We start from the raw sequence: 14467 nt of genomic DNA, 5'->3' as shown, positions 1-14467 counted from the left end.
TCAAGTTTTCAAGTTAAAGGTAAAGTCCAGAATTTTGGACATAGGACCTCATTTTCTACTGAGTCAGAGTGTTGGAAACGTGTGGAGACACTTTTTGAAATATTACATCCAGTCCTTGTATTTGCAGAGGTCACTGGTGCTAGACTAGTGCATGTCAATGGTCAGAGTTCTCCTGCCACTAAAAACAGTCTTACCCACTCCACAAAACACCCGAAGAAAATCTATTATTACACCAGACTGTTGATGGGTCCGGTCAAGTGGTAACGGAGGGAAACGGCCAGATTTTTTACATTCAAATGTCTCTTATTCAGAAACTAGAGGGACTATTGAAATAAGTAAAGTATCAGAATGTAGGAAAGAGTTACACTCCAACAGGGTCAAGTTAAACCTGTGATATTCTTTCAAGTTGTTGACAAAAAATTTAAAAAATCATGTCGGTAACAGAGGGAATGAAATATGCAGCACTTTTTGGGCAATAAATCCAAACAGTGATAACTCTTGGTTCTCACTTCCATATCCTTAACAAACTGGTTTGAATGTTTGCTTCATATAGTTTTCTACCATATGGTACAAGATTAGGTTGAAAAACCTCTTACTTTTTGACTCATGAGATTTTTTATGAAGAAAGGTCATGGTAACGGAGGGAAAAGTAACGGAAGGAAAATTGGGCAAACAAGTAGAAGGTGCAGGATTTTACATAATGATAATGTGTCAGCTTTTTTCTTCCGAAAACTTTAATATTACTTCAAAATGTAAGGAAACTATTTCTATAAAATATGTCAGTCCTTCCAAGCTAATTTTTATCATTTTAAATACTTTTTTTTATTTTTATTCATGTACCTTCATCAACAGTTCAAAGATGGAATAACACAAGAAATGATGAAATACATCCATTTATTGACATGATTTGCAGGTCTTTGAAATTTGGGAAATAATTTTTGTTCCATGTTTCATACATGGTCTGTTTAAAACATATGGAACTTTAGAACCAAAAATGGTACAGAAAAAAGGTCAACAGTTTCATAAACTAGAGTACATATGTATCTGTTCAATACATTTTTATATCAGATGCATTAACTTGAATTTTTGGCCTTGCTGTTTACTTCTGCTTGACCGAGCCCTGATGTAAATGTCTGTGTTGATAGAATAATGTTTGAAATAAAACTAACCTTGTATTGCATGTATTGGTGCATGTTGAGGGACTATTTTCTCATATATCAGTTCGCCGCTGACAAGCTTTCTATCAGGACGCACAACTCACTGCTGCTGCTCACACATAAATCCTTCAAATACAAGGTTAGTTGTATTTCAGACATTATTCTATCCACACAGACATTCACATGGACAGTCTGGTGTAATAATAGTTTTGTTTTGGGTGTTTTGTGGACTGGGTAAGACTGTTTTTAGTGTCAGGATAACTATGACCATTGACATGCACTAGTCTAACACCAGCGACCTCTGCAAATAAAAGGACTGGATGGAATATTTCAAAAAGCGTCTCCACACGTCTCCAACACTCTGGCTCACTAGGAAATGAGGTCCTATGTCCAAAATTCCAGACTGTCCCTTTAATAGCTCCTTTTACCGTTGTTTAGAAGATGGGCAATTCCAGGCTTGAAATGATCCAAATGATTCTAGTGAAGGTGTGTGAAGTTTAAAAACACAGTGGAGCACTTCCTGTATGACCACATGACATCGCAAGGTGGAACAGACCCTCAGATATGTGCAGGGTTTTGTGTTAAACATGTGTGAATGAAACAAAACACAACTCCACGTCTGTTCTGTGACGAGAAAACTACTTTCTAACAAAATCAGAACATAGCGTAATTTGGGCCCTTTAGGTTTGTAACAGCAGAACCAAGAACCAACACAACAGAAAGTATTTTTAGCTGTGTACATTTGGAGAATCTAAAAAATCACACTCCTTTATCAAACTCAAATAGCATTGCCAAATCTTGTCCAAACATGCCAACGGGAAATAGCATTAAGTCGTTTTCAAATGGCTCTAATTATGTTGTGATTCCTCGCGTTCACATCATAATGAAATTTCCCCATCTGTATTTTTATGTCCTTAAATGGGGTTTTTTAATGTTGTAAAGAGATAGAAATAAAAGCTGTATTTGTTGCCACGGCAGCAGAGCATAAAGGCCTCCACAGCTGTTTAATGCTGTGATAACAACTGCACTCGGTGACATGTCATTAGTGTTTTTACAAGAACTCAAACATCCATCTTACTCCACTTCAAAGTCTGTGTTTCGTTTCAAGTTCAGACAATTCTGAGAAAGATTGTTCAAAAAAACAACTTATCGTGGTTACCATTTTATAATTCCCAGTGCATCTGCTCACCTGACTGTGATGCTTCGTGCGTTGGTGTGGAGTGTTCAGAGAAGAAGCCAAAAAACAAGCTCTGAAAGTGTAATATTATTTATTACAGAAAGCAGAGTAAAAAAGCCTAATTACAGACAAAGGTCCAGGCGAGCTCTGGTCAATATGAGACACGCCTCTAAATCATATATTCTCAGATTTGATAGTTTCTATAAATCATCCCCTTTCACAACCTGATTGCTTATTGTCCAAGGTTTTGAGCGTTTCCAGATATTACTTATGTGTTTATCTTACAGTTCCCCCTGAACTCGACTCCTCCATACATTAAGAACTGACGAGGCTCACAGGCCTAAAATGGATAATATCAGACACCACAGTGTACTTCAGTTTTATTATTATTTATGTATTTAAGATGTTGTGTTGTTCTAATGTAGTTTCCTCATCACAAACAGACCTGGAGTTATGTTTTGTTTCATTCACACATGTCTAACACACAAACCCTGCACATTTAGGCTTCTTTGAGTTCTTCTCTCAAACAGAAAACACAGGTCCACCTTGTGGAAGTGCTCCACTGTGGTTTTAAACCCCACACATCTTCACTAGAATCATTTGGATCATTTAGATCATTTCAGCCCTGGAATTGCCAATCTGAATTTACGGTACAGTGGAGGAAATAAGTATTTCCCTTGTTGATTTTGTAGGTTTGCCCACTGACAAAGAAATGAACAGTATCATCTGAATGGTAGGTTTATTTTAACATTGAGAGATAGAATATCAAAAGGCAAATCCAGAAAGTAACTTTAAAGAAAATATGTAAACTGATTTGCATTTCATTGAGTGAAATACATATTTGAACCCTCAAGCCAAAAAAGGCTTAGTACTTGGTGGCAAAACCCTTGTTTGCAGCACAGAGGCACAGTCGTTCCTTGTAGCTGATGACCAGGTTTGTGCACATATCAGAAGAAGGAGAATTTTGGTCCACTCTTTGATTGTTGGTCATTTTGTATGTCTTAAATTTTCAACCAATTGCACCTACAGTTGTGTCCTTAACACCAGCTTCTTGCTTATGGCATTGTAATCCATTCCAGCTTTGTGCAGGTCTACAATCTTTGGGTCTGGAGAGTCTGGACTCTGATGGATTGACAGATTCTGTGGACAGGGGTTTTTTATACTAACCTGATTCATCACCTCGCATTAGGATTTGTTCGCTTGACAGTAGGCGGATATGTTTTTATTTAACCATTCGCTAGGAAGAAGGGCAATAACGTCTTTCCCCTTGATAAAATTAGTTTACTGTTGTGCTGTTCCACAAAAGGGACTCAGACAGACGCGATGAGTTTGACGTCATGACTGATTCCTGACCTAGATCTAATGAAACACAAATCTATTAATTTATTTTCTATAATGTGATTTTCTGGATTTTCTTTTTCATATTCTATCTCTCAGTGTTAAAATAAACCTACCATTAATATTATAGACTGTTCATTTCTTTACCAATGAGCAAACCTACAAAATCAGCATCAATTATTACAAACACTTATTTCCTCCACTGTTATCTTATCTTATTTAACTGTTATCTTGAAAACTACCACTTCATGACATCACAGGGTGGAATAGAGCATTTTGAACTTTGGAGACAGACTAATAATAAACGATTACTCAAATAAGTGTAAATGAAACAGAACTCCAGGTATGTTTTTGAGGATTTTAACCTTGCTTAAAGCTCACAAGAGTCAATTTTGTGTAATTTAGGACCGTCAAAAGTATAAATATCAAGTCTACATAAATTGCCAGAAAGTGGAAATTGTGATCTGGCTTAAAGAAAACTGTGACATTAATGTTTTGGCATATCGACCTTCTCTAGTTGCCACATAAAAATCAGCTGAGTCCAGTGTTGGGAAGGTGACTTTTAAAATGTATTCTCCTACAGATTACAGATTACATATCACAAAATGTAGTTTGTAATGGAATCCATTAAATTACTTAAAGTGAGTAACGTAATCTGAATACTTTGGATTACTTGATTTGCTGTAGAGAAACAAAGATGAGGAAATCTTCACATAAGAAGTTTTGTTTGCTAAAAGAAAATAAAAAGCCCAGACTTTACTGAACCAAATTAAAAATATTATTGATAGAAGAGGAGGAGGATACACGGTCCATACAACATGGTTTAGTCCTGTTAAATCCTGTTTTAGTCCTATTTTAGTCCTTGTTTTAGACCTGGTTTTAGCCCTGGTTTTAGTCCTGGTTTAGACCTGGTTTAGTCCTATTTTAGTCTTATTTTAGTCCTGGTTTATTCCTGGTTTTAGTCCTGGTTTAGATCTGGTTTAGTCCTGGTTTAGACCTGGTTTAGTCCTGGTTTAGACCTGGTTTTAGTTCTGGTTTAGACCTGGTTTAGTCCTATTTTAGTCTTATTTTAGTCCTGGTTTATTCCTGGTTTTAGTCCTGGTTTAGATCTGGTTTAGTCCTGGTTTAGACCTGGTTTAGTCCTGGTTTAGATCTGGTTTATCCTGGTTTAGACCTGGTTTAGTCCTGGTTTAGAGTTAGACCTGTTTAGTCCTGTTTAGACCCTGTTTAGTCCTGGTTTAGTTTAGTCCTGGTTTAGTCCTGGTTTAGCTCTGGTTTAGTCCTGGTTTAGACCTGGTTTAGACCTGGTTTAGTCCTGGTTTAGACCTGGTCTAGTGTCCAGCAATGTGTGGAATTACTGAAAAAAAAAAAGAGGGCTTTAGCCCAAAATGTGAAAACAGGAAAATACCACCATGTAATCCATTTATTTCAACAAAGTAACTGTAATCCAATTACCACTCATTCAAACAGTAACTGTAACTGAATACAGTTACTCATAATTTATACTCTGATTACATAACTCCAGTACATGTAATCTGTTACTCCTGGTTACACTGGCTGAGTCCAAGTGCAAACATGTTAACATATACAACAGTCACTCACCCTCCTCTGGTCTGTTACAGGAGAGCTCTTCACCCTCTCCGTGTTGGACCGTGAAGCAGAGGTGGAGTACAACATGGCCGCCAAAGCCACAGACGGAGGGGGGCGCTCCTGTCAGGCCGACATCCTGCTCAGAGTCCAGGACATGAACGACAACGCGCCACAGTTCAGCTCCGCTCTGTACCAGGTCTCTGTGTTTGACAATACCACGGTGAGGACCCCCATCGCTGTGCTCTACGCCAAGGACGCCGACACTGGTGAGAGACTGGGGTTTAGAAGGGTGACAAGTTTTCATGTTCCTCTAATTTATTTATTTATGTATTTATGTATTTATGTATTTATTTATTTAATAGGGACAGTGCATATTAATAAACATCTACAGCACTGCAGTGTAAATATGACAGATTATAGCCGGAATGCTCATTTCCATCTGCAGGTCCTTGACAGGTTTTAACAGAAAAAAATGAAAAATTTAACAGAAAAACTAAAAAAACAAAAACAAGTGATGGTTCGAGACTAAAAATGTCCACAAGTCTGGTTTTCCTTTAGCCGCTGTTTCAAGTGGGATTTGAAAGTGTCCAGTGTTGGAGTTTCTCTTATTGATAATGGGAGACTGTTCCAAAATTTAGACTGAGACACACTTTGTCCGAATGTGGTGCATCCGTGTGGAGCTCACAGTTCCCCCGGGCTGTGGCCCTAGTTCCCATCCCACTGACAGTTTTTACTTTAATAAAATTCTGTAACGGAGGAGGAGCAAGTCCATACAGAATTTTATACACAAAACATCCATATTTAAAATCAACAAAAATATTAAAATTAAGCAGATTGTGCTTGTCTAAAATAGTGCAGTGGGGCCGGTCAAGCAGAAGTAAACAGCAAGACCAAAAATTCAAGTTAATGCATCTGATATAAAAATGTATTGAACAGATACATATGTACTCTAGTTTATGAAACTGTTGACCTTTTTTCTGTACCATTTTTGGTTCTAAAGTTCCATACATTTTAAACAGACCATGTATGAAACATGGAACAAAAATTATTTCCCAAATTTCAAAGACCTGCAAATCATGTCAATAAATGGATGTATTTCATCATATCTTGTGTTATTCCATCTTTGAACTGTTGATGAAGGTACATGATTTTTCAAAAAAAAAATTTATTTAAAATGATAAAAATTAGCTTGGAAGGACTGACATATTTTATAGAAATAGTTACCTTTCATTTTGAAGTAATATTAAAGTATTCAGAAAGAAAAGTAGAAAACTATATGAAGCAAATATTCAAACCAGTTTGTTAAGGATATGGAAGTGAGAACCAAGAGTTATCACTGTTTGGATTTATTGCCCAAAAAGTGCTGCATATTTCATTCCCTCCGTTACCGACATGAGTTTTAAAATTTTTTGTCAACAACTTGAAAGAATATCACAGGTTTAACTTGACCCTGTTGGAGTGTAACTCTTTCCTACATTCTGATACTTTACTTATTTCAATAGTCCCTCTAGTTTCTGAATAAGAGACATTTGAATGTAAAAAATCTGCCCCTGTTTCCCTCCGTTACCGCTTGACCTGGACCCAGTGGTGAAATGAAAATGGTTTCTTGTCCAATATTTTTATGGCTTTTTAAAAACTGATTCGATGTGTTGGAGTTTTGTGCCAGCGGCGAGTGACCACGTGGTTCTGCAATCCTCTATATGAGACAGAATCATGGAGTGTAAAAACATTCATGCTCCAAATAGTCATAAAAGATCTTACTTGTCTAAAATTCACAAAGTTAAAATGAACAGTTTTTGTAATTATTTCTCAGTTTGGTGGGATAGAGCCTGTGCTAAATATTTATCGTAGTTTTACATCAGTTAAAGGGCATTTTCTGATCTATGTTCTAATGATGTTTCCTCAGCACAAACAGATCAGGAGTTGACCTTCACTAGAATCATTTCAGCTCTAGAATCTCTTTTGAACCAACTTGAAAACTCCTTCTTCATGACATCACAAGGTGGAACAGAGCGTGAAAATATGACCTGAATGAAAATGACAAGTAAAAGTAAAGTAGCGACTTGACTTAGTGAAATAATTGTCCACTAATTTAGTCGTCAAATGATTTCTGGTCTTTACACAGACTCACAAACATGCCGTGCACTGAAAGGACGGTAATTGCATTGAAATTACACAGGAAAGAGGTAAAAACTGAAAGAAACTGTCTTGCCAAAGGGCACAACAACAGCCTGTATTGTCTGCATGTATACACAGTGCTTTTGATGACAGGTCTTAGTTGATAAGAGTTTTAATTAAACCTTAAATCGAATGTTCTTCTTCTTTCACAATAAACAAAGCACGTTACGCGACGTGATTCATTCTTTCTCTGTTAAATAAGAGCGACACAACACTCTCTGGCGCTCACTGTCTGACAGAAACTTGGAGCGCCGCAGTAGGTGAAGTGTCTTGCCCAAGGACACAACGGAACTAGATTTTATTGTTCATTTATATCTGATAATTGTAGGAAGAAAATGAACAACAAAATAAAATCTGATCCCAAACTTACTTTCTCCAAACTAACATGACAAACTCTAGTTTGATACTAAGGAATAAACAGTGTTGGGGAGTAACAGATTACATGAACCGGAGTTACGTAATCAGAGTACAAATTATAAGTAACTGTATTCAGTTACAGTTACTGTTTCAGTGAGTGGTAATTGGATTAGAGTTACTTTGTTGAAATAAATGGATTACACAGAGGTATTTTCCTGTTTTCGCATTTTGGGCTAAATCCCCCCATTTTTTTTGTTTTTTTTTTTGGTTTTTTTTGGTTTTTTTTCGGTAATTCCACTCATTGCAGGAAACTAAACCAGGTCTAAACTAGATCTAAAACCAGGTCTAAAACCAGGTCTAAAACCAGGTCTAAAACCAGGTATAAAACAGGTCTAAACCAGGTCTAAACCAGGTCTAAACCAGGTCTAAACCAGGTCTAAAACCAGGTCTAAAACCAGGTCTAAACCAGGTCTAAACCAGGTCTAAACCAGGTCTAAAACCAGGTCTAAACCAGGTCTAAACCAGGATTAAAACAGGACTAAAACAGGTCTAAACTAGATCTAATAATAATAAAATCAATTAACAAAAATAATAAAAATCTATACATAAAAGCAGTACTAAAATTAAAATAGATAAAAACAATAAAATAAAATAAAATATAAAAACAATAAAATAAAATAAAACAAAACACAGAAGACCACACAACTCATGCAGTATTAAAAGCCAGAGAATAAAAGTGAGTCTTAAGATGAGACTTAAAACGTCCAGTAACCTTTATTATTAGTTACCTATATTATTTCCAGAGCTCAAAATGCTCTGTTCCACCTTGTGATGTCATGAAGCAGTAGTAGTTTTTAAGTTAACAGCTCCTTTTACCTTTAATTCAGTAGAGATTGACAATTCAAAGTTGAAATCATCCAGATGATTCTAGTGAAGGTGTGTGGAGTTTAAAAACACAGTGGAGCATGTCCTGTATTACCACATGACATCACAAGTTGGAGCAGAATGTTTTCTGTTTGAGAGAAGAGCAGTAAACGTCTAAGTATGCATGGATTGTGTGTTAAACATGAGGAAAACATGAGGAAACTACATTATAACATAGATCAGAAAGAGAGTATCTCATTTCCATATTACTAGTAGTTTTAGTATTGATTAATATCTGATTTTCAACACTTTCCATGACCCTAACCAGTGTTGGGAAGGTGACTTTTAAAATGTATTCCCCTACAGATTACAGATTACATACCCCAAAATGTAGTTTGTAACGTAATCCATGAAGTTATTTAAAGTGAGTAACGTAATCTGAATACTTTGGATTACTTGATTTGCTGTAGAGAAGCAAAGACGAGGAAACTTAACCGTGTTAAAGATATTATAGATATTATTATAGAAGAGGAGGAGACACGTCCGCACAGCATGGTTTAGTCCTGTTAAATCCTGTTTTAGTCCTGGTTTAGATCTAGTTTAGACCTGGTTTTAGTCCTGGTTTAGTCCTGGTTTAGACCTGGTTTAGATCTATTTTAGACCTGGTTTTAGTCCTGGTTTAGATCTAGTTTAGTACTGGTTTTAGTCCTGGTTTAGTCCTGGTTTAGACCTGGTTTTAGTCCTGGTTTAGTCCTGGTTTAGACCTGGTTTAGATCTAGCTTAGACCTGGTTTTAGATCTGATTTAGTCCTGGTTTAGACCTGGTTTAGATCTATCTTAGACCTGGTTTTAGTCCTGGTTTAGATCTAGTTTAGACCTGGTTTTAGTCCTGGTTTAGTCCTTGTTTAGACCTGGTTTAGATCTAACTTAGACCTGGTTTTAGTCCTGATTTAGTCCTGGTTTAGACCTGGTTTAGTTTCCAGCAATGAGTGGAATTACCGAAAAAAATAAAAAATAAAATAAATAAATAAGAAATAATGTGAAAACAGGAAAATACCGTGTAATCCATTTATTTCAACAAATTAACTGTAATCCAAATACCACTCACTGAAACAGTAACTGTAACTGAATACAGTTACTCATAATTTGTACTCTGATTACGTAACTCCGGTACATGTAATCTGTTACTCCCCAACACTGACCCTAACCTTTGAACTGAAGTAAGTTGGTCACAGCAGGAATCAAACCACCAACCCTCTAGTTTGGGGGGTTAACACTTTAACCACTAAGCCACAGCCCTGCACAGAAACCATGTTTTCAGTCACTTCTCACAGCTCAGAACTTTTCCTTGTGTTGTTCATTTAAAATGCAAATGAGCCGCGGTCTCCCACAGTAAAAGTGTGTTCAGGTCGACTCAGGTCTGAACAGGTAAGAGTTTCATTACAGGGCAGTGCAGAGACATGTTCAGTGAAAGTGCACCAATAACACACTGAACCATAAACATTAAGACTTAGTTTAGAGGCGCTGAGAAGATCTGGACTCCCCCTAGTGGCAGCTCTGTTTTCTCTCTGCGACAGTGGAATCTGGAAATAGGTTTTTGCTCATGTAAAGTATTTATATAAACAATCTTTTACCAAACTGAGAATAAAAGGTATGCATAAGATATTTAGGAATGACAGTATATGAATAACTTCAATAGTTATTTCAACAAAAGTTTCAAATTGAATCTTATCACTCTAAGGGAAACATACGTTTACATTCCGACAGTAATAATAAATTATAATTCATTTGGTGAACAGAGATGTTTTGGAGAAAAATACTTTTTTATCAAATCAGTTGCATGTGGTGTTGAACCGAAAAATCCAACAAGACTAAATAAGAACTAAACCAGGACTAAAACTAAACCAGAACTAAAACTAAACCAGAACTAAAACTAATTCAGAACTAAAACTAAACCAGAACTAAATCAAAACCAGGACTAAAGATAAACCAGGATTAAAACTAAAATAGGACTAAAGATAAACCAGGACTAAAACTAAACCAGAACTAAAACTAAATCAGGACTAAAACTAACCCAAGACTAAAACTAAACCAGGACTAAACCTCAACCAGAACTAAAACTAAATCAGTACTAAAACTGAAATAACACATATTTGCTACCAAATATTGACAATATACCAAATGTTTTTTTTTTTAAGTCCCACTATTTAGTTAAATATGTTTAATTTAGATTAAATGTAGCTGTGCAACTTTTCTGGAGGAGACTCTCCATGGAGATATTATTATGTTTTTGCTTCAATATTACACATTATGGCATTAAATATATTGAGTCCCATAGAGACAAGCAGGTCTGGTACATCACCAGGCCAAGTTACAGGTCAGATCTGTGGACAGACAACATGTGTTTATATGTGTAAGTGTGTTTAACATATTTTTGCAAACAAACGAACTGTAATTGAGCAGATGCAAAATATAATAATATCATAAAATAAGTATAATGCCATCGAGTGGAACATTGACATTCCAGAGAAACGTCTCCATGGAGACAAGCAGATGGCACCTTTCACCAGACAAGTTTCATAATGCATCTTTAACCAAACGTCTGCGCTCAAAACAGAACCTGTGAGATCATCTTTAAATAGTTTTAAGAAATGTCTCGTCCAACTGTAACTGCAGGTGTTTGTTTTGGAGTTTGGTTTAAACGGGCCCTCAGGGGACACATCGTGGTTTAGATGATCATAAATCTATGAACAATTACTTTCACTGTTTTCACTGCGTCAAAAAATGTGGGTGTGTCAAAGAATTCACGCTTATAACACCAAAGATTCCTGTGTAGATGCATTGCTCAGATAATAACAACAATAATATCACTTAAAAATGATAGATTTGAAGATACTGAAGCACAGGGAGAACATGCACACTCCACTCACAGATCAGGAGTCTAACCCACAACCAGGACCCACCCACTCTAGATTTTAAACTGCCAGAATATTCCAACTCTAACTTCTGTCTGTTCCTTCAGGTATAAACTCGGAGGTGCGCTACTCCCTTGTCTCCGGGGACGAAGGCTTCTTCTCTTTGGATGAGTTTTCTGGAATCCTGCGACTGGAGCGGCCTCTGACCTCTGAAGCCCCGCCCAATTTTCAGATCAAAGTCAAAGCCACAGACAGGTACTTCAACATGAAACTATTGTGATCGTAGTACACAATATACAGGCTATCAATAGAGTTTAAAAAAGCTATAAATACAAGCAAGAATATTCAACCAGAGCTGTGTCCAAATGTCACTTCCTCTCATCAATTTGGTTCTTTATCGATTCTCTCATCACTTCTTAATTCATATAAATGTGAAGTGTGTATTTAGTTTTCTATATTTATACATTACTAATAAGTGACTAGCATTTTAAATTATAAAGGTCCTGTATTATGCAAAATTGAGTGAAATTGTGAGTTTTAAGTCATGATTCTGTTACCTCCTCAAAACAGACCTGGAGAGTGTTTTGTTTCATTCACACATGTCTGAGTAAACTTTTATTATTATTAGTTGTTTACCTTGTGATGTCATGAAGCAGTAGTTTTCAAGTTAACAACTACATTTTACTTTTTGTTTAGCAGAGACAATTCCAGGGCTGAAATTACCATATTTTCCACACTATAGGGCGCACTGGATTATAAGGCGCACTGTCAAAGACTAGTCTATTTTCAAACTTTTTTCACATATAAACTGCATTGGACTATAAGGCGCATTAAACGAAACACAACAGTTAGATAAGTCAGTCAAACTTTATTTAACGAGTTCACAATAACTCTCAACTTTGTTCAATTGTAACGCGTAAGAAAAATACTGTCTGAGACGCTAAATTGTTAGAATATTCACAATAACTCATAATTGTTCAAACAGTTGGGCGATTACAGCGTCCAGCACGTCCACATCCCTCTCTTCATTATCCGAGTCAGTGTGGTTACTGTTCCCTGGCAGTTCAGTGATGATTCTGGTCTTGGTGAAAGCTCGGACCACAGTTGATACTGATCCTTAGCCCAGGCGTCCACGATCCGTTGGCAGATCGTGGCGTAAGTGGCTCGGCGCTGTCTCTCTGTCTTGGTGAAATGTGTGTTCTCCTTCTCTCATCCACTGCTCCCACACAGCTCGCACTTTCACTTTCTAAACGCCTTGAGTTTAAAGTGGGCGTTGTGAGCGTGTCTCTTGACAGGTGCATTTTGATATTAAAAGGAATCACAGTATGTTTTACTCCACGATGCTCCTGACTACGGGAGCCATAATGCTGCAAGTGGTGCGGCTTTGTAGTTTACTAAAGTCGTACTAAGACACAACAATAAATTCATATATAAGGCGCTCTGGATTATAAGGCGTGCAGTCGTTTTTGGATGAAAATAAAGGCTTTTAAGTGCGCCCTGTAGTGTGGAAAATACGGTATCCGAATGATTCCAGTGAAGGTGCATAGAGTTTAAAAACACAGTGGAGCACTTCCTGTATTACCACATGACATCACAAGGTGGAATAGAGTGTTTTCTGTTTGCGAGAAGAACTCAGACTCAAGTCTAAATGTGCAGGGTTTGTGTGTTAAACATGTGTGAGTGAAACAAAACACAACTCCAGGTGTCAGATGAAGAAAAGAGGTCGAGCGCTTCACCAGGTCATAAAAAAGTTAAAAATAGCAGCATACAGGTGCTTTACGAGGGTTAATCTTAGCCAAAAGTTACCCTTACTGAAAAATTTAAAAGTGGGCAAGGTACAAACCCGCAACACTCCGACTGAATATATTAAAAGTCCTTTATTCTACGAAGGGACACCAACGCGTTTCGACCAACAAGATGGTCTTCGTCAGGGCATAATGTTTCGTGATGTTATGTTAAGACAGCTGCAGGTGTGTTTGTGATGAGGAAACATTATAACATAGCTCAGAAAATAGCATCATATGGGCCCATTCATCTGCATTTGAAGCTCAATTTCAGAGGGACAGATGTAAACAAACTTTTCAAAATACCTGCTTGTTACACTGACAGACACGCGCAGGGCTCAAACGGGCTTAATGCAGAGACAGCTGCAGCTTTTCTGTCCTCTGCTTTCCGCTTCCTGGACTTCACTTTTGTCCAACTCCAGAGAATCTTTGTTGTACATCTCCCACTGAGTCCACACAAATATTGGTGCGGATCAGAAAGCACATATTTTCTGACAAAAACATTGTATTTATTCGTGCTAAGAATGTCTAGCAGGTGAAAAAGTAGTGCATTTAAATTTCCCTCAGTGCATCTTGAAAAGTAGTGTCACTAGACTGATCAGACCACAATGCACTGCAAGAGTCAGAAAAACAAAAGTGGACAGAGACATATCTTTAACTGGACACATTCAAGAAGGAATTATTTACTTTTACCTTTCTACATGTTATAATTAGGGATGTCCCGATCACATTTTTTTGCCCCTGAGTGCAAGTTCTTTTGATTTGATTTTGATTTTTGATGTGCTGATCCCGAGTCCCAATCCGATACTTCTATAAAACATTATAAAATGAACTAAGAGCAAAGAATAAGATCCAGGATGTTTGATTTCAATGTGTAGTATTTGGGCTGAACTTAGTCTGAAAAATCAAATGTCCTAAACTTTAATTTTTTTAATTAACTTTTCTAACCTTTCATCATCATTGTTGAAAATCTTCACTTTTCACAGTCTGGTCTTGGAATGTGTAACTTAGTAAACTTAATGAACTGGACAAAACAGGAACCAGACCAGAATCAGACCAGACCTGAGACTCGACTCTGCACAATCTACACTTTGTATATTTGATATTA

The 14467-nt window shown here is 36.9% G+C and overlaps 1 protein-coding gene across 1 annotated transcript in view; it reads left to right on the top strand.

Moving 5' to 3' along the window:
• fat2 (FAT atypical cadherin 2) overlaps window positions 1-14467 on the top strand; it is a 230789-nt gene that overhangs the window by 112231 nt on the left and 104091 nt on the right. The window contains 2 exon segments of the mRNA XM_055158976.1: window positions 5295-5528; window positions 11683-11830. Of these exon segments, the coding sequence (XP_055014951.1) occupies window positions 5295-5528; window positions 11683-11830 (382 nt within the window).

Source organism: Boleophthalmus pectinirostris, unplaced genomic scaffold (assembly GCF_026225935.1).
Source record: "Boleophthalmus pectinirostris isolate CB_2022bp ecotype Guang Dong unplaced genomic scaffold, ASM2622593v1 HiC_scaffold_23, whole genome shotgun sequence".
NCBI lineage: Eukaryota > Metazoa > Chordata > Actinopteri > Gobiiformes > Gobiidae > Boleophthalmus > Boleophthalmus pectinirostris.
This window is presented reverse-complemented; position numbering and strand designations above follow the sequence as displayed.